Raw genomic sequence first — 21191 nt, forward strand, 5'->3', positions numbered from 1 at the left:
CAATTGAGAATCATATCACATCTTCATCTAATATTTAAGTATGATAAATTCTAGTTTATGATTGACACAGCTATCCTTCCTAGTACTAGATAAATTGATATTGTGTATAGATTTCTATTCAAATATTTAAAATCAACGACAACAATGACTTTGTTAGTAGCTATAGCCTAATATTCACATCAAATCTAACAAAATTATACCTTTTTCACTACCAGAAAACCGGTGATTAACCACGGTCAAAAGCGTGGCTAAACTATCGTGTAACCGTGGGTAACGAATGTTACCACGTAGGCCACAACCGTGGCAAACAAGGGCGTCGCCAAAATTTAGCCACGTCTATTCCATGTGTTAGCCACGGCTAATTTTGTCGTGGTAACATTGTGTTAGCTACGGATTTGAGCTCTTCTAGCCACGGTTAACTCATGGATAAAAGAAATGGAGAAGGTCTGTTTTACATACAGTTTACCACAGGCCTAACCGTGGCTAAGTAGTGTTTTTTTTTTTAAAAAAAAAAATAATTGCTATTTTTTCAGCTTCAGCATACTAACCAAAATGCAGTACAGTATATAAAGACAATAGTAACAATACTACTGCTTGGGATATAAGTAGACATTAAACTAACAAGGTCAAGATCCAATTTCTTAAAGCAATATGTAGGGATCAAAATACAAGTTACAGTCATATAAAATGTAGTGGAATCAAAATTACATTTTTAACATATTATAGCAAGACTAATATACTAACACTTTCACTACTGAAGCTAAAAATACAAACAGGGTTCTTCATTTAGCAGTCCAAAAAACATGTTCCTTATTGGTTTAATTACTAGAACTGGTACCTGTCAAGTAAAGGAAAAATGAAAGAAAGCATTGGTTAATTAAAGATCAACAATTGTATTATGCTAATTACAATGTAAACCAGAAACACAGAATATGATTATTATGAAGAAATACCTTGGTTGAAACTTGGTAATTCATCGCCAAATTTTTCTTGCAAAAAGTTGGTGAGAAATGCCAAGTGACTTTGAGCTTGTGTAAGCTGCTCCTTAGTCTCTTCATATCCAGTTAACTTTTCCCCTAAAGTGTGTACTTGCTTCTTCAAATCCTCAATATTTTGGCTAGAGCTACCAACATTAACAAATTCAGAGAAATGCTTGCGTGTTCCAAAAACCTTAGAGGGGCAAACACCAACACCTAATCCACGCACTCGACCTGAATGCTCAGCTCCAAACACTTTTCCGACAACATCATCTGGATAAGCATTAATCTTTGAGGGAACACCTAAAGTAGCAACACGCTCTTGATCTTTGAGCAAATTCTCTGATATCTTATCCTATTAAAAACAGGTAATTAACAACCATGAAATATCCAAACAGCAGGCTATATACATTAAGAGTGATGTTATATCTCGCGACCCAACTAGATGCAATTTCATAAGCACTGATAATTAAATAATGCAATTTCAGTATTACTCTTAAATTAAATATTGTGTCACATTGAAAAGAAAACAATGACTCATTCAAATTCAACTATAGCTGAAACTGAAGCCCTCACACACAAGATAAATGAAAGAGAAATGCAATCAATTTACTTACAACAATAACTTTTCCTTCGTCACTCACAAATTTTCCGTGCTTATTTATTAATGTTGACAAAATAACCTCACTGCGACATACCGGTCGTTTTAATCGTAGCTCCTAATAAAATCAATACAAAAAAGTTAACTATTAATTATCATATATAATATAACATACTTAAACTTTACTATGATAACATAATAAGATAACTAAGAAGAGTTCCCAATAGGTTGATTGTACATCAAACAAAGGAAGAACTGAAATAAAAACAGGGCCTGCTTAAACCAAAGTATTTATCCAACATTATGAGTGCATATGGCAGCTTCTACACAAATGAGGCACACTTGGCATACTGATAATTGCCTAAATATAAAGTAATCCATAAAACATTACATTGGCATGCACCAATTACACCTTAGACTGTCTACCGTCCTAGAACTATCAGTAAGGCAAATCCATATAAGGCATAAATAACCATAATACCAATAATACAAAATAGACATGTTAATTGATTTGAAGAAGATCTTATGATAACGTATAGGCCATTAGACGGTATCAAAATAGTCATGACTTAATTTACTATATTTTTTTTATAACCAAAAATATTATCACATTGAGAAGGATGGGTTCCTTGCACATGGGGTTTATTTTAAAAGATTTACGTTACCACAACAAATTCAGATTAAATTTCTCATTGGTTGTGAACATTTTGCAAAATCATCTCTTTAACTATGGCAGCAAATAGCCATCCTTGATGCGAAATTATACCATGCCAATAGCAGCAGAAGAATTCAGATATGTGATGAGCACCAATCTCATTGATAACCTCAAATTAGTGCATTGATAACAGCAGAAGAATTCAGATATGTGATGAGCACCAATCTCATTAAGAATTCAGATACGTGAAAACAATCCATCTGTCATAATGAGCAGGTTTACTTGAGGGGCAACCTTACAAACACACCCAGGTTTGAATGTTATTACCGAGTACATTAAGGGTGTGATTTTACCCGGCAGACCAATATGCATCAACAACACTCTAAATGAATAAACACTTGCACCTATCACTCTCAAAAACAGAACAGACTGCAGCGGAAGTGCCCTTAACTACAAACCAAAACACGAAAATGTTCCCTCTATATATATCTTATACCTTTCCCTAATCATTCACAACCAACAGTGGGTGAAATATGTTCTCTCCTATATAAAAAAACAACAACAACAATCAGGTATAGAGAACAAAAATCTAAAAGACATCGCAATTCGAGTGCAAGCAATAGCTGATTCTTTATTTCACAAATAACGTCAACATGTACAAAATCATCAATTTGAGGGTTTCAAATCTAATTTCAAAATATCACCAAAGATCAGACCTAAGTTCAAATCATAATTTCTCACTGAAGAATAATAATAAGTTTAAATCTAAGTTCAAATCACCAACAAATCCATACGTTAGTATTCAGTATCAATCAAATTTTTTTATAAATAAATAATAAATTAAAGTAAAAAGGGTTCAAATCAACAAAAAAAACCAGATCTACAAACCTTTACGAATGAGTAACTAAGAAAACAAGCTTAATCTTCAAAAACCTGAAACATAGAAATCCTTAAGTCAAAAACAATTTCAGAATTCACAAAACCTTAAACATAGAAATCCCTAAATATGTGAGGAAAAAAACCTAAATCAACAGAACTCACCGGTAAGAACAAGAACAGGGGTCATGGTGATTCAACAACAGAGATTTGATGGATTTGGGGAAAGAAGATAACGGCCAGAGAGAGAGAGAGAGAGAGAGATCGGCTATTTCATGGTGTGTGAGAGATGGTTGTGAATCGTTGGTGTGTGTGAGAGAGAGAGAGAGAGAGAGAGAGAGAGATGGCAACTTCAACTTTGTTTAGGGTTTCATTTGGGGGAAGTGAAATATTTTGTTTTAGTTTCATGTTTTTGGGGGAAAGAAATGAATAAATTAATAAATTAGAACTAAAAAAATTAATGAAGGAGGGAGAGTGAAAATATGGGCGCGGAACGAGTTTTCATTGAGGGGGAAAATCAGAATTAGGAATGTTCACTTAGCCACGGTAACACCAGTGGCAAATGGAAATTTTAACTGTGGCAAAATGAAAGGTTAGCCATGCCCACTGTGCCGTGGCTAAATAACCGTGGCTAATCACCGGTTTTCTGGTAGTGTTTAGTAAGTTTCACTTTCTATCATGAAAGGTTAAAGAATAAAACAAATTTATAAAATTAGAATGATTTTTTTATGATTGTTGTTTTGTCACCTCTTTAATAAGGGTGTTGAAAAGACAAACACAACACTTTGATGTTAAGAGAGATATTATATATTTTAGGGAAATGCTAACCGGTGCCCCTGAGACACTGGTTAAGGATATGAAAAAGGAAATTATATAGTAGTTAATGCATTGAAATTGTGTAATTAATTTATAATAAAGTCAAAAATAGTTTCCTTTTATGGTAATAATTCCCTTTTATGGTATGCTTAACCAGTGTTTTCGGGGGCACCGGTTAGCAGGACCCTATATTTTATATTACCATTTCATTATGTGTGCTAAAGGGACAAACAAAACATATTAATTTACTTAAGAGACATTTAATAATGATTCTAATTTTAGAAAGGTTGTTAACATCTCAATAAAATATGAAAACTATTTAACACATGTAAGGCAAAAAATAAGTTTTTTAAAATCATAAAGTGATAAAACCATATTCTATCTCTTACTTCCAAATAGAAGAAAATATGAATGAAGTTACCAAGTTTGTTTATGTTATGATTATCTTTCTTTCACTATTTATTGTTGCAATGAACGTTGATGGTAATCTATTTTTTATCTTTCTCAAATTTTCTCAGTTCCTTCTTACATAATATTTTATCTCATTTTAGTTACATCCTTTTATTCTATTTTAATGTCACAGCAATTATTTTCTGTCAAACCAATTCTGATTGTGAAGAGGATTTGTGCTTGGCTCCTGTAAAACATTGGTGCAATATGATTGTTCCAATTATAATCGGGGAAACAGAGCTAGGCTCGTGTGAATGTATTTGAGTGAATGTGCCTATAAGATACTGCTTTAAATTTCCATATGTTGTCATGTAGTAATTGTGCTAGAACCCAATAATGTCATGGACCATATAATTAATTAATTGTGATTTTGTACAATAAAATGATTGTAATGACATGAAATAAGGATTAAATGAATAATGTTTTGATTGTTTTCTGCTCTCTTTATTTAGGATAAATCTCCACGACCTTCAATTCATGGCTTTCATAATATATTGAATAGCTAAGTTGAAAAATATTTTATTTTACCTACATACCTATAAATTTATATTTATGTCATAAATTGTTCTAGTTATGATTTTTATCGCACGTCAATTTATATTTTTCTTGTTTTATTTTTTCGATAACCTTGAATGTTTTGTTCTCCTTTAAAATGCATAAAAAACTAGAACGTCAATTAAATAATTATAATAATCTTGTAAACTAATTGTGTAGGTCTTGGTGGGACAAACTAATTAGTATTTTTTAACAGATAAATAAAAATAAAAAGACCACTTAGGTTTACACTTGAGGTGCTAGCTCATTGGTAGATCTTAACCATGTAACCACTGTGTTTTTAGTTCAAATTCTCTAAGGAACAGTCGTAAAATGGACATTTTTGTCACTTTAATTAATATAAAAAAGAGCAATAAGGTGCATGTAAGGTGATAAGCCTGCAAATACATGACAATATTGTCGTTCATGTAGGGATTTGTGAGTATCAAAAGTTTCTCCAAATTTCTTTAGTTATAAATGTTTAATATTTGAGGGGTTGAATTGTTCAAAAAAAATATTTGAGGGGTTGATGATTTGATTGTTTTGGAAAATATACAATAGTATAAAACAGTCTTGGAATTATTGAATTTCATCACAGTGATGAACCAACCAAATCTCAATGACCCCTAATTTTATGGAATTTAGTCTAAAGGTGAGGTAATTCTAAGGTATCTAATGCCCTCTTTTAAGGATGCAAAAGTGTATTTTAAACACTATAGTCCCCTAATCTTATGAATTCAATATTCCTAAAATCAATTAAGTTTTATTACTCCATATATATGACATCAAGATATTTAGACTATTTCTCATATTTCAAGGCCCTTGTCCAATCTTATATTTCCGGCATCAACCTTTACCTTTAGGTACATCGGTCGGTGCCTAACATATTTTAAATCATTTTGTTATGATGATTCAATTTATATATGTTGATATCAATTTAAACTTGTGTTACAGCATTGATACCATATGTTTTGAAAGATGTTCGCCCTATGATCGTTTGATCTTGTAATGCTTATGTTGATACCATATTCTGAGTTCAACTTAAAATAAATAAGATTGAATTAAGTTCATTGAAACTTCTAAACAAAAAGAAAGAATTAGAATTATGAAAAATTTATCATTGGATTACTTTTCATAATTCCAAGACAAGAAGAAAACTACTCACTCATCATAGTGATGAGCCTAAAACAAAAAGAAAAGAAAACAAAAGTAAATAAACTAAAACCTTATTGAAATGTGAAGAACATGATACAAGATCATGCTAAGTATTTACAATGAAGTGATGATGAGAAATGTTAGTATTATATGCCAATTTACAGACACAAGAGACTCTAAATTTGTGGAATTCAGTAGCCTCAAGACTTAAGTACACCTAATGATACAAAACCATTCGAATAGACAAAGTAAAAAAATCTAATTTTAGTGTTGATGGCTAGCTATGACCGTAGTGCTTGGCTAAAGGTGATCGTAACCAACTATGAATTCAGCCTCCTTTTGATTTTCCAACTTCCATGAGTTATGGTGACAGATTCTGCCTTAAAGGTTGCGAATTTAAACATTTTTGCAATGAATTTTCACTTTCAATGTATTGAAGAAACACCATTAACATTATTTTATTCCTTGTCCATAAAGACTTCATCAAATCGTTAAGGCTAAAATTTAGAAGGATAAAATTCTTAAAGTTCTTCATTTTCCTCATACATGCTTCACAAGAAGAAAATAGTTTCAAAAAGGTTACAAGTCAAATTCTAGAGGAACATGAATTTATGATATTTTACTGAAAACATGGAAAAAAGTGCCAAATTTAAAATTAAAAAAAAATGTTCAAGGACATAATGACAGAAAATCTCACATTTGTAGGGTTTAACTTCTTTGTTCACCAAATAAAAATGTAGTTACCTTCTATCCACACATACACATGAATTAAAATTACAAGTCCTAGATGTTAAAACTAAATGTTCAGGCAATGAGTAACTTGACTGAAATATTCAAAGTAAGAAAAACAAATTAAAAGAAAACAGAGATTAAAAAGAACAAGATTAGGTACCCTTACCCCATGTTTGAATTGGACACTGTCCTCAATGTATTAGCATGAGATCAATACAAAGGAAGAGAAATGTAAATTGAAGTGCGATAAAAATAATAACTGAAACAAATTTATGACATAAATATAAATTTATAGGCATATAGGTAATATAGAATTTTTTTCAACCTAACTATTCAAGATATTATGAAGGCCATGAATTAAAGGTCATGAAGATTTATCTGAAATTAAGAGAGAAGAAAATAATATTAACATTATTCTTTACATCCTTATTTCATGTCATTACAATCCTCTTTTTTTAAGCGGAGAAAATATATTAAATAAAAAGAGAATACTAAAAGTTGAGGGGACATAAACCTGACCCAACAATCAGAAATCAGCCCTTGAAAGGATGATACAACATTGATTAACAAAAGTAGTATAAATACCAAACTAGACGAAAATCTAGTGATAGTGCCCGTTTGGTTCAGCTTTGAATATAATTGATTCTGAGAGAATTGATTCTGATAGAATTGATTCTGACAGAATTGATTCTGAGAGAATTGATTTATGTTTGGATACAATTATGTAGAATTGATTAAACAAAATGATTTATGTTTGGATGCAATTATGTAGAATTGCTTTTGAATGTATAATTACTAAAATATACATAGCTAAAGGAGAATTGATAAAGAATGAGAATTGATAAAGGGCAATAAAGTAAAATAACGTGTTGTAATAATAAAATATACAAACCTATACACGTTGTTCAAGGAGAATTGATTCTAGAAAAGCTAGAAGCTAGGATTTATAGCTTCATGGAGAATTGCTTTTGGAGGACAAAAGCAATTCTGAAAAGCTGAACCAAACACGTTGTTTTTGGCTAGAATTGCTTTTGGCACTGTAGAGAATTGATTTTGGGCTAGAATTGCTTCTCAGAAGTGGAACCAAACAGGATGCGACGCAAAAAATTACACACCATAAACACAAACCAACAAGCCTAACGTGGGGGCCAAAACTGGATCACAAAAGAAATTGATATGTAAAATGCTTCAAGCATTGGACCAACCAAAATAAACCAGAGACAAGTATGAGTAAAATTAAACTTGTCTTTTAACCAATGAATAGTGTACGAACCAACCGTCAACACAGATAGATTCACGAACCAACAACCCCCACAACAAATCAGAGTGAGCACTAACAACCTTTCGAGCCCATTGAACCCCGCACAAAGAAAACCAGATCTAAAAATTCAGAAACAATACAGTAATGAGATTTTGAAACAGAACCTTAGAACCAACAACCAGCGAATCCACCAGCAAACTCATCACTAGAAAAGTATCAGTGAGTCCGTTCCAGAAAATAGCGACAGACCCGGAATAAAATACAAATTACTATGGGTCCATGAAATTATTTATATGGTGCACGAAATTAGAAATGGAAGAAAACAAATTATTGGGTTCTTGCACAATTACTAAATGACAACTTATGGAAATTTCTAGTAATCATACTGGCACATTTACTCAAATACAATCACAATTTCCTACTAAGTGTCCCCTGAACATAACTGGCTCAATTTTATTGCACCAATGTATTGTAGGAGGTAAGCATATTTCATCTTGACAATCAGCATTGACTTGACATATATCGGATGCTGTGATAAAAAAATAGAATAAAAGGATGTAACTAAAATGAGAAAAAATGTTATGTAGGAAGGAACTAATAAAATTTGAGTAAGATATAAAACGGATTACCATCGACGTTCATTGCAACAATAAATAGTGAAAGAAAGATAATCATAAGATTAACAAACTTGACAATTTCAGTCATATTTTCTCCTCTTTGGATGTAAGAGATAGAATATCTTTTTATCAATTAACCTTACGTACATTAAATAGTTTTCATATCTTATAAATATGTTAAAAACCATCCTAAAGATAAAATCATTACTAAATGCCTCTTAAGTAAATCAATGTGATGTTTTTGTCCCTTTAGCATACATAGTAAAGTGGTTACATAAAAACTTATAATTAAATCTCTCTTAACTACACCAAAGCGTCATGTTTGTCTTTTTAACACCCTTAGTATAGAGGTGACAAAAAAAATTTACAATCATAATAAAGTGGTAACGTAAAAATTTATAATAAAATCTCTCATAAATACATGAAAGTGTCATGTTTGTCTTTTAAACATCCTTAGTAAACAGGTGACATAAAAAATTTAACAATCCTCAAAATTCATTATAATTTTATAAATTTTCTTTATTCTATAACCTTTCATGATAGAAAGTGAAACTTATGACTTGGCCGAAAAAAAAATGTGGAACTTACTAAAGATGTAAAATTTTGTTGGATTTGATGTGATTATTAGCCTATGGATACTTTATAAGTTATTGTTATCATTGATATAAACAATAACAATTTCCCCGGTATTAGTATGGATAGTCGTTCTGATAACTGGCTAAAATTTGGCATACTTAAATTATGGTTGATCTTAACCTAATGCGATTATCCAACTTAATTTATTCTCCCCCATCAGTCACAACATTATGATGAGTTATTTTGATTGTTTTGGATATCATTTGTTTAAAAAATATTTAATCTTAAATTTTAGTTTTTGGATGTCATTCGTTTTGATGCTAATTTTTTAATTCAACATCTACTATTTGAAATTACGTCACTTTTGATCTTTGGTGGGATTTAATGTCTCACCTATCTCTTTGCTTATAGAAAAAAAAATCTTTGGTGGAATTTGACAATGAAAAATTGTCGATGTGTTACGTTGAATCAACGAAATACTTACTTATTATTAGACATTTTAACTGAAGATGTGGTGTAAATCTAACTTATAAGATTGCTCTTAGTCTATTATGATGATACAACTGAGTGTATGCTCCCTTTCTCTGCCCAACATTATGATGAATTGTTTCGTTAGTACTTGACTGTCATTTTATAATTTTTTTGATTGTAAAATATAGTTTTTAAATGTCATTCGCTTTCATGGTACTTTCTTATTCAACCTCTATTATTACAAATTAGTGTATTTACACGGCGTTGCCCGAGTTAAATATATAATTAATGATGACCAAAGTTCAGTATGTATTGTACCCGCAAATAAAATTTACCACGGTCTGGTACGGGACAAATATCTTATTGTTACACACAAATAGAATAAAATAAACCATATTTTAAGTACCTGTAAATTAATATATGAACATGCGGATGAAATTATCTGGATTTAGTAAATATAATAAACATTTTTTAAGTACATGGACTCGCAAGAAATAAAGAATATTGAGATGAAAAAAATAACATAAACATACAAAAAATTATACTGAGAGGGAAGTAGCGAAAGATAAATATTACAAAGTAGGGGAAAACCCTAATAAATAAATTGGTTGAAGAGTGTTGGGAAAAAAGAAGTCAAGATATAATAATAATAATTTTTATGGAAGAAATAATAAAATATAATACAACATGAACAAAACACGTAAAAAAGTGTGAGAATAAATTATAAGTGGTAACACTTAAAACTGCTAGCTCTTATATATATATATATATATATATATATATATATATATATATATATATATATATATATATATATATATATATATATATATATATATATATATATATATTAAGAGATGAAGATAAGAAAGTACATACAGATCAAGTCTCTACACTTCAATGAGACTAGAGAAAACCTACAAATCAAGTGAAAAATAAAAAAGTGAACAACAAGCTAAGGACCGAAAACTGTTCTGGTCCCACAAAAAACCTTAAAAACAAAACCACCTAAAATCTACACAACCAAAAAAAGAGGCTAAGCCACACCCTGATCACCAAGCAAGAGAGCCCCAGAAGCCAAGGAACCACCCAAACCCCCAAAGACTCAAATCAAATCCATCTTTGTTAATAATAATAACCAACAATGACTAACGGGTTGCTCGTTAATTTCTCTCTTAAGGGAAACTTCATAAATTAGCTCACGGGTCATTGGCGTTGATGATTCTTCATCATATACATATAGTGAATTCCCTTTTAGTTTCAAGAACGCCAACTCCAATCACCCATATGCGTATATCTTTTCTAAAACCATATAAACTTTTTGATTCATCAACATGCCGAGCCTTAGCAAGTCAATCAAGTAAAACATAGATTCGAGAAATAACTATAACTTCACAAAATCCGAAAATCTTGTGATTACACATAACTTTTCACCATTCTACTTTCCGTCTCATGTCTTCACATCCGTAACGTCCATCCCATAAGTCGGAACCTCGAACTTCTGATTCAAGCCTTTCTTATCTGTTAACACATTAACTTCTAATGTTACCTTGAACCGAATTGATTCCGTTAATGGTTGTCCATGTCTTTTCCTTTAGATATCTTAAGATGTAATGTGCATTTGATACTTGATGTTATAAAAGTTCTTTATTGTGTAAAAGATTGCGAAGACGACTCCCAATCGCCACTACTGACCCTAGAGACGAACTGGCAGCATCCGAAGGAACTGGAACTTCGCCCCCAGGTAGGCTATTAACGAGTTTCTTCAATTCATTGTTTCCAGAAAATGTTTCTTACATAAAATTCTTATTTCGCAAGTATACAATGCACATTGACCACCCCTAACATCATAAAAACAATCGATAACATTCACATGGCAAGCATTAACATCAATCGATACAATACGCGGTACATTGGAACTAATGTCTTAATCGTCCTAATACTTAACATAAAACTTTAACTTCTTCAGCTACGAACAGTTTATCTCATAAATCTGCCGCCTCACGCAACCTTTCGGACCTTAAAACTTTGCCCACTATGGGCGTCCACATCTTTGACTTCATACTCATACTACTACCCCTGGAAGCTCGCTGATTCAGTCCATATACGTCGACTTCTCCTTATCTTGTAGCCTTGCACTTACGTTCCAGAACACAATTCCTTTCTATATCATAATCATGTTCTAACAACGACTCATACCGAAGCTCCAGGTCAAGCTTAGATATTTCCAAATCCTTAACTTTCGAGTATACGTAGCATCATTAACATCTCACCCTACGTTGCCGGAACAATCCATCTTAACATTGCTTTACATTTCCGGAGGACTTCAAACTTCAACTGCTGAATTCACCGGCCACCTTCTGGCACGATCGACTTCTTACTAATACTCACTCCGAGTTCATACTTTTGTGCTCATCTTCATCACATACTTCGTTCCTCCTGGGTCCTATTCAGCTCTCAGGCATCCGTCCTAACCATCAAGTGCTAAATTGGGTTGATCAGGCTCAACTAACAGCGACAATTAGAACATTTACCCGAAACCCAATGGTCCCACTACCCTAGTTGTAACTTAATGACCCATGGCACGATCTGAATCGACCTGCTCTGATACCAAATGTAACGCCCATACTAAACGTATCTAGAAAGTTTAGCATGTTTGTTAAGTTTAGTACTGGATACATTAAAATTTACAATAATAAAACTTTGAATGAGTATCTTACACAACCATAAGCATTCGTATATCAAGAGTATAACATAACTTGTCTAAAAACATAATAAATGCATCCTTGAAATCCATATCATCCTGCGGCGGGTACGAACGAGCACTTGCTAAAACATCCATCCGACCACTAGCTTGCCATAGCATTTTGTTTATCTGAAACAAATAAGGATTGGGATGAGACATAATGTCTCAGTGAGTTCCACCTAACCCTAGGCTATAGGTAACCTCGGCGAAACCTACGGTCACCACGTGTCTACAATACAACCTGCCGGTTGATTATACATGTGTGGTCATGCTTGCCTAGACGGTCGTGCATAGTAAATCCGTCGTAGGTTCATTTTACTTGTCATAGGTCTTGCTAAATCATATGTGTCACGGCGGTTAAAGGGAACCTAAGACCGCTAACTCAAGATACGCTATACGCATCGAGACTTTACATACTTATTCATGACACGATCCTATACCGATTAGGGACACCTAAGATCGTCATCGGTTCATCATTCATAACTTGTTCTATTTCATAAACTTGTACGTATCTAACGTCATATCATAATCATTCATGCATAAATTTTAGCTTTGAACAAACATTATTATCTAAGTTCATTTTACGGAGAGCCCCGGGTGGAGTAACCCCGAGAACAATCCCATACATAACCGATGAATACCTAGCTAAGGCACCTCAGACTCCCTCTGTGACGTGTGGGCCCCCCTTGCGAAGCTTTTCCCGTTCTCACGTCACCTACGTCTTACATACTCATTTACCACGAATCCTTAAGCGATCCCATATGTGGTAAACTACATATACATCATAGTCTCAATCATACATACATGTAGGGTTAAACCTATACATGCTTACTCGTTTACCACAGGTCCGTGAACTACCCGTTTAGCGGTAAACTACCTACATAGTCATTCTCATTCATATTGAAGGGTTGGCTTATCTAATCACGGCTTAACACGCTTACATGGTCATTCTAGTTCATGTGCGAGGAGAATACACTAAACACTTTGCGTCTTAACATACTCAGGACTCATACATAGCATTCTAGTTCTCGATGAACTATGTCGAGGCTCTACATTCATTCACTTCCTTAAAGTTTAGTTGTTACCCGTCTTATATCATAACATTATCTCATAAGCCATGTCTTACCAATATGTTAAATGCTTGCTTCATTCTCAAGAAAACCTTTTAAAATATTATCAAATGGGACCTTGGTTTGAGGGGTTTAATTTCATAAAAAGACTACACAAAGAAAAATCCAACGCGAAAGGCCAAAACTGCCTGAAACGAGCAAACAGTGAATTTTTACACTGTTTAATCGCCTAGGCGAGTAGGAGGCGAGTAACACATGCCTTCTGTGGCTTGTAACTCGCCATGGCGAGTACTTGCTCGCCCCAGCGAGTTGTGACAGTCCAGCACTTGTAAAAATGACATTTTTGGCTCAAAAACCTCAAAACCAAATGACCCCAAGTATATTTTAACTTCATGAATCATAGAATGCCTGAAAAACATCCTTACAACAAGTATTCACATGTTTAGCAAGCATGGCATAAAAGGGCAATTAATCATAATACATAAAAACCCTAAAATTTCATATCTTTCCTTACAAAGATAAACACATAGTCCCAACGGGTGGGAAAACTATCTATGGAACTTACCTTATCATAATCTTGCTATTTCTTCAAGCTTTAGACTCCAAAGCTTCAAACCCTAGCTCTTGATTCACCAACATCCATAGCCTTAGCTCATCAATCCAACTTCAAATCATCTTTCTCTTTGATTCTTGACCATGAAGAATCCAAGACGCTCACTTGAATCCCAAGCTTCTAAGCATCATCTTCACTTCTCATCTTTTCAACCCTAACTCCATGAAATTCTCTTTGGGAGGAAAAGTAGTGAAATCAACCCAATCCAAACTTCATATTGCTTCTTTGATCAAGATGAAACCATAACATGTACAAGCTCAAGATCCCACTTTACCAAAGATTAAACCCTAGCCTTGAATCTCTTCTAAAGAGGAGAAGAATTGGAAACAAGCTTAATCCAAGTTACCAATCTCTTATAGGATCATAGAGGAACCAAATCTTGATCATAAATCTTTGAGGAAGAAGGTTTGATGAATTGGTGAGGAGGGGAGGGAGAGAGACCGATGGTTAGATAGAAGGGAGAGCAAAACTCTTTTCTCTAACCTAGAGAGAGAAAGAGCAAGAAATTATGAAGTTTCTGCACAAAAAATCACTTATATACCCCCTTTGCGTGAAAGTACCAAAATGCCCTTCGTCTTAAACGTGTTTATTCCGACACTGATACTTAATTCGTATTTAGCTGACATCCCATAATAAATATTTCCATCATACTTACTTTGCATATCATTATCCTCTGGCACGTTCGACTGATAATATTCCATTAGCTGACGTGTGGGATATTACAACTACCCTACCTCCTATCCTAAGGACACAAACACCTGAAACAAGTCCAATAACGTTTCCGGTTAAACTCATTCCTCAACAAGCCACCTGTATAGCTTATACCAGATCCTAGACACAACCACACATCTGACAAACAAATGGTCCACTGACTCCAAAACACCATAAAAAAGGCAACACACAATACTCATTGGATCGTCAATAGCCCTACGCTTAATGAGATTATGCCTAGTTTGCATCCTATCTAAGAGCAACTTTCAAGAAAAAAACTGCACTTCGGAGGGACCCTAACTCTTCCAAAAAACTTGAAGGGAATTAGTCACAACCTCTGAACCAGTATTCGATCAAAGAGTTGGACCCACGAGCACAATATAAGTTGATTTAACCGTATAGATCCCATCAACATTATGCTTCCACAACCGCGAATCCTCTCCCTCGAGAAAAGCCACTCCCTCCAAGATAGCCATCACTCCCACTCCAACTTCTGCTCCCATATAAACAACAGGCGCTGCTACCTAAGATCCCACATTCATACACCATTCACCCTGTACCTCATCAACCCGACAAACTCAGATTGTTGATTTGAGATTTTAAACAATCTAGAGAAATCCAGGTTGACTAATCGCATATCACGAATATCAAGACTTTCACTGGATTTTGGCTTAAGGACCTCTAACCAGCTATGCCAAGCAATCTTATTCGGCCCATTCTCGGCTCCGCACAGGAAACATATTTGAAGCCGAACAAGCAATCTTACAGACCTCTAACCAACTAACCCAAACAATCTTATTATGCCCCTTCGCTCCTCCCCATATTTTTACGACTATCTTTTATGTTATATCCAGCCTGTGTTTGAGATACTTTCATCGCCTTACAAATATTCATTGTATACTTTTTATCATCGCCAGTGCTCAACCGGTGAGTGCAACGGTGTACGCTATCCTGCTCTTTTTCTGTTCTTCAAATGTTATAGACCTTTTAATGAACATTAGCTAACACATATTTCTTTTGCAAATCCAAAACGAGAATCACAATTGTATTCCCCCTGATCTGATTTCAAACCTAAAGCGAGAATTTATTCCCTAGAAAGTTATGCGTGGAAAAGTTGTTTCCATGAAAGTTATGCTAATTATTAGTATTGGGTATACGATATATAGATATGTTGTGAAATGTTATTGGGATGTACTCTTTATGAACTACTAGTATGTGGACCCGTGCCAAGCACGGGCTAGAATTTTGCCATACTCAAGGTAGAGAATATTGTGATTTATCAAGTGCCACATAAAGCTCAACAATGGATAAAAGAGTGGAAGTCGAACCAAAATCAAGCGAAAAAAACTCATACCTAAGCCTTAAAATTTTGGATAAGACAGTGCATCATTCTCACTTGTTTGTTTTCTCTTTCTTCAATGTGTCGATCCACAACAGTGTTGACTCCTCAAGAAGGCCCAACAGTTGTATCATATCCCAGTTCAACATTGTGGGGGAGCAGGAGTGGTTCTTGGTGGTGGACCACACACACGGAGAGTTCAACACTTAGCGGAGAGATGTTAATGTGTCGAGTTAAAATTTTAAATTGGATGCAAGATTAGATGTTGAGCAATATATAAGTGAGATGACCCATATATTTTTTAAGACTTTGAAAATAGATGATCCATATACCTAATGTTTTAAGACTGTGAATAATGATGTAATGGCTACCTCACTTATGTGGTTACTCTTAACCGAATATGATGATGCAATTCAATGTACGCTCCCACATAAATCTCAATATTATGATGATTTATATGGTTAGTTTTTAGGTATCATTAGTTTAATTTTCTATCTTAAATTTTAGTTTTTGGATATCATTCATTTTAATTCAACTTCTATTATTTTGAATTCTTTTACCGTCGATCTTTGGTAGGATCAGACAATGAAAAAATATATATGTGTTTTGCTAAGTTGACAAAATATATGATTATTATCCTTAAAATATATATAGTTATTAGACATTTTAAATTGATCTAGCATTTTCTAAATGAGTATGATATTTTGGTAACATAATTACCCAATAATCTCCAATGATCCTTCAACAAATTCATAAAATTAACAGAAACTCATTATTCCATATACTATCATAGGTAAAATACACACCCCTTAAATTCTTCCCTTATCATTGATATCTTGTTCAAATTACTTTTTCATTTTTTTTCTTTTTTTAATTTATTTTCTATCTTTGCAAGAACAAATGGAACAAAAATATCCCTATATGATGAAACCATCACCAACCCATAATTTTTATCATGTTGTTTCTTTGATCTTATTTGGCTATCTCATCTGATCACAGACACAAAGAGTCACACAATTAAGATAAAGATGTTAATGTGTCATGTGTGAGTTAAACATCTACATTTGATGCAGTAGTAGAAATTGTGCAACATATAAGTGAGATTTCCAATACACTTAATGTCTTAATGTTTTGGGTGAATATATGATGTTTTGGGTGAATATATGATGTCTTAATGTTTTTTCATAGGTGTTTCACGCTGGGAGAATTATAATTCCGTATTGGATGGAATAAATGCAGTATGGGGGTAAAAAATTGGCTGCCACGTAATGCATTTTCTTCCCTTAGCTTTTCGTTCCGTACTAAGAAGCATTTCTCTTTTAAAATAACGTGGCATTTTTTAATTAAGTCTATTTTTTAATAAAATAATTAATCATAAATTTCCAACTCCTTCAACTAACTTACAAAATTACCAGTAACTCATTCTATTTTTGATACTTCCTTTTGCTCTTTTCATGAAGGATAGGAACATAAACCTACCTCTATCAAACCATCATTAACCCACATTTTTTTACCATATTAGGCCTCCGCTTGACCTTATTTGACTATGTCACCAAATCACAAACGTAGATAGTCTCACACTAAGAAAGATATGTTAAAAAAATTACCAATGAAAAAGAAAAAACAAATTATATAGATTGATTAATTTGTTGATGTAAATTTTTGCAAAAGTAAAATTTTGCTGTAACTTGATAATTTTCCACATTTATAACTTTTTGTTGATCATCGCTCACTCGTTCCTGAAATCAACATCTTATTTGTTGTCTTTTGAGGCGAATTCCTAATTTCAAAAGACCTTTTATTTGTGAAAAAGAATCTAGAAGAAGTCAAATATACATGAAGGGATTATCATATAGGATTGTAAAATTGACACACAACTTAACATTATCCGATAAATACAACTTCTTTTAGACCAACTTACTCCGAATAAAAAGGAAATCCCAAAAAAAAGGTGGATTCAAAACCAAATCCATTAAGCTACTAATTTAAACTAAAAATATACACTATTAAACAAATTAAAAACAAAATATCTCAAAATCATCATACACATGGAAGTTAATAGTGAACTGAGAAAAAAATTCAACCAATCCTATAATGAAGAACAAAACAGTTGGTTGGAAGTGTCATTTCCTATTAAAAATATATGTTGCTCCTTAACATGTAAAAGAGAACAATTGTTCAAGAAAACAGGAACACTTAGTAATATTCTCCTTCTCATAAGGTGTGATTTTTATTAAATAGATTGTGTAAAAAAAGGTATAGATAACGAAGAATAATCGAAAGAGATAAAAACATATGAGAATGGATCTCTTTTATTTTTTGGTAGAAGAATGAATCTCTTTTTTTATATATAAAAGAAAGAATAAATCAACATAAAAAAAGGTAAATATGACAACAAAATATATTTTAGAAAGAAAAAAAGTATAGAAAGTAAATATGATTTTTTTTTTTGAATTTTGACTTGAATACATGTTAATGCTTTTTAATGACATCTATGAGAGAATTATTGTGTGAACATAAAGAATTAGACACTTCATTTGATATCACATACATAAAAAGAACAAAAATAATAGAAAAATAATAATTAAAGAATCATTAGTTTTTAAATGATTATATCATAAGCATTGTTTGTGTGCGACCAAACGAAGTGTCTAAATCCTTGTGACCATCCAAGAACTTTTTAATCAATGATACATTATAATGCTTTGAAAAAAAAGGAAGTAAAAGAAGTAGAAGAACAAATGCTAGAAAAAACAAATATTTATTCATATCCTTTAACCTATACCTGAGGTAGAAATTTCTAATCGAAATTCATTCCATATTTGTGAATGTAAGACCATCCACAACAGAGCACCCAACATTGGGTGTTTAAGTGGGTCCCCTATGTCCATATCACCAATTTTACGGTAATACTTAATAAGCACCAATTTTCTCCAACCTAGCACCTCAAAAGGAATTATTAAATAGGCCCTTACAAATAACTCTATATCATTACATTTTTAACAAAATTTATTCATTTTACTAAGATTTATTAAATGGGACCCCATGAAAAATGAAGAGAGAGATGGTGCTTCCATAACCACCCTCCTCCATAAGCACCCATATGTTTTTTTTTTTTTTTTAGAAATTAAGCACCCATATGTTATACTCCACAATGAGGGTGCCTATTTAATGTGGTGTTAAATAGGTGAAGCACCCACCATTGTGCATGGTCTAAGAGCCTTCTACATGGATATGTATATTATCAAAAGATAGTAGAATAACCTTAAAAGAATTTATTGATGAAATGAATAATAAATTTACATGAATTTTGTAATAAAAAATGATGTATAGAGAAATATGATAGGCATTCAAATATTGCTTGCATAGTTGAAAAACAGTGTTAATTTCATCATTACTCGTATCAATCGTTTGTAGTCATTCTTCTTATGAAACAATTGAACATAGGGGAAAAACCAAAATAAATTGATTCAATACACACAAAAAGTTGAACGAAAAAAATAAGACACACACACACACACGGGCTTAAGAATCAAGCACAACATGAATCAAAACAAACATAAGAAGCTAATATGTGGTTGAATCAGTTGCAGAGTGAACGCTGATAAGTGGCTGAATCTATCGTGTAGTGAATGATTCAACACTAAGAGAATTAGAAAAGTTATCAAAACATTTTCCAATATTAAAAAAATATACTTAATAATGTGCAAGAAAAATAATTATGCATATTTTATTTAATTCTGCATATGTCATGAATATAAAAATTGTTTTTATAAGTGTACTCCATGTTTTGTACCTATAAAAAAATTGTAAATTAAAAATAAAAATTCGTTGGATGTGTGTGAAGAGAGACTAAGTAAAGAAAAAGTATAGAAATAATTCGAGTAACGTGAGTATATATAGTGAAGACATGACTATAAATTTGAATACAAAATAGGTACCCAAAATCAATGCAAAATTATTGTCAGACGTTTTTATTTGCATTCAATACGTTTAATGTAAAAAGGGAAGACATTAAAAAAATTGCATTGACTTCAACAACTTCTATAAAATATTAGTACCAAAGATATCATTACCAAAAAAGAAATAGACCACTAAAGCAATAAAGACATGAACAAATGGTAGCAATTAGAAAAAAAACAATTGAAAGCAACTAATGATAGAAAGCAAGATTATGTGCAACGTGTACCTTGAAACTCTTGTAAGTTAGATGTATATTATAAAATAGACGGCGTATACATTTAAGATCCACTTAGGTACATAAAATGGGATTTCTATTGTGGATGTAAAATGTGTTCACTCGCCTAAAAAATTGTGTACACCATGAAAGAGACCGAGATCGAATATCAATCATAACATCCGATGAAACAATTTTGACATTTTTATTATTTGAGTTAGGAATTTTTAGGACTAATTTTCTCAAACTATAAAATTGTTTTAAATATATATTATATATGTAAACTTATATATATCTATTCACTCTGGTTTTGTTTAAGAAGCAAAAACAGAAATTGAGACAACAACATGTACTTGGGAAACCGCCGTATAGAACCCGCTCAAGGGGTGCTTCATCTCCAAGTGTCCAATGATTGTCCTATATTGGAGTGCTTAAGGTATTGGCAACTCGGACACAGGAGTTGCTTTCCGTCTCATAAACCATTGTTAATTATTATTGCGGAATCTTTGATTTTCGCGGTGTCGAACAGGTTCCGAATGTTTATTGATGATTTTGGTGGATTTGATGAAAATCAAAGCTATGTTGCTGGTGATGTTGACTTTTTGCAATTCCAGAGACTCGTGCTAAAAGTTTAACAGAAATTGTTGCCCTTTTATTTTTCATTCTCTTTTATTTTCAGCTTTTGAGGGTTTTGGCTTAGTCCCCCTCTTGTGTATATATTTTCCCCTTTTTCAATAATTTTTTGAGTTTGGCGGCATAGGATACGGGATGCGAACCTAGTTGAGATGCAGTTGTTTCCTCTTGATATTTGTCC

At 32.7% G+C, this 21191-nt stretch overlaps 1 protein-coding gene, 2 long non-coding RNA genes and 1 pseudogene across 5 annotated transcripts; 2 read left to right on the forward strand and 2 right to left on the reverse strand.

The window, feature by feature from the left end:
* Positions 1 to 612: 612 nt before the first annotated feature.
* Positions 613 to 3766, reverse strand: LOC146954285 (uncharacterized). Of its 3 annotated transcripts, XM_085715714.1 has the most exons (6): positions 3275 to 3752; positions 3122 to 3166; positions 2345 to 2776; positions 1595 to 1696; positions 954 to 1332; positions 613 to 838 (listed from the first exon to the last, which is right to left on the reverse strand). In XM_085715714.1, the coding sequence occupies exons 3-6, from the start codon at positions 2393 to 2395 to the stop codon at positions 819 to 821; spliced, it is 552 nt and encodes a 183-aa protein (XP_085571840.1). In that variant the 5' UTR covers positions 2396 to 2776; positions 3122 to 3166; positions 3275 to 3752; the 3' UTR covers positions 613 to 818. The 3 variants fall into 3 exon arrangements, 1 of the variants encoding a protein (XP_085571840.1); XR_015012650.1 differs by lacking the exon at positions 2345 to 2776 and having other exon boundaries at positions 3275 to 3765; XR_015012651.1 differs by lacking the exons at positions 1595 to 1696; positions 2345 to 2776 and having other exon boundaries at positions 3275 to 3766.
* Positions 3767 to 3770: 4 nt separating this feature from the next.
* Positions 3771 to 4809, forward strand: LOC146954286 (uncharacterized). The gene is made up of 2 exons (XR_015012653.1): positions 3771 to 4408; positions 4509 to 4809. It is a non-coding gene; the product is annotated as an uncharacterized LOC146954286 (long non-coding RNA).
* Positions 4810 to 6119: 1310 nt separating this feature from the next.
* Positions 6120 to 8828, reverse strand: LOC146954287 (uncharacterized). The gene is made up of 3 exons (XR_015012657.1): positions 8687 to 8828; positions 6963 to 8586; positions 6120 to 6613 (listed from the first exon to the last, which is right to left on the reverse strand). It is a non-coding gene; the product is annotated as an uncharacterized LOC146954287 (long non-coding RNA).
* Positions 8421 to 8784, forward strand: LOC146954288 (uncharacterized; annotated as a pseudogene).
* Positions 8829 to 21191: the final 12363 nt, after the last annotated feature.

The sequence above is a fragment of the Medicago sativa genome, chromosome 1, assembly GCF_051527215.1.
Source record: "Medicago sativa cultivar Bolivia chromosome 1, Bolivia_mono, whole genome shotgun sequence".
Lineage (NCBI taxonomy): Eukaryota > Viridiplantae > Streptophyta > Magnoliopsida > Fabales > Fabaceae > Medicago > Medicago sativa.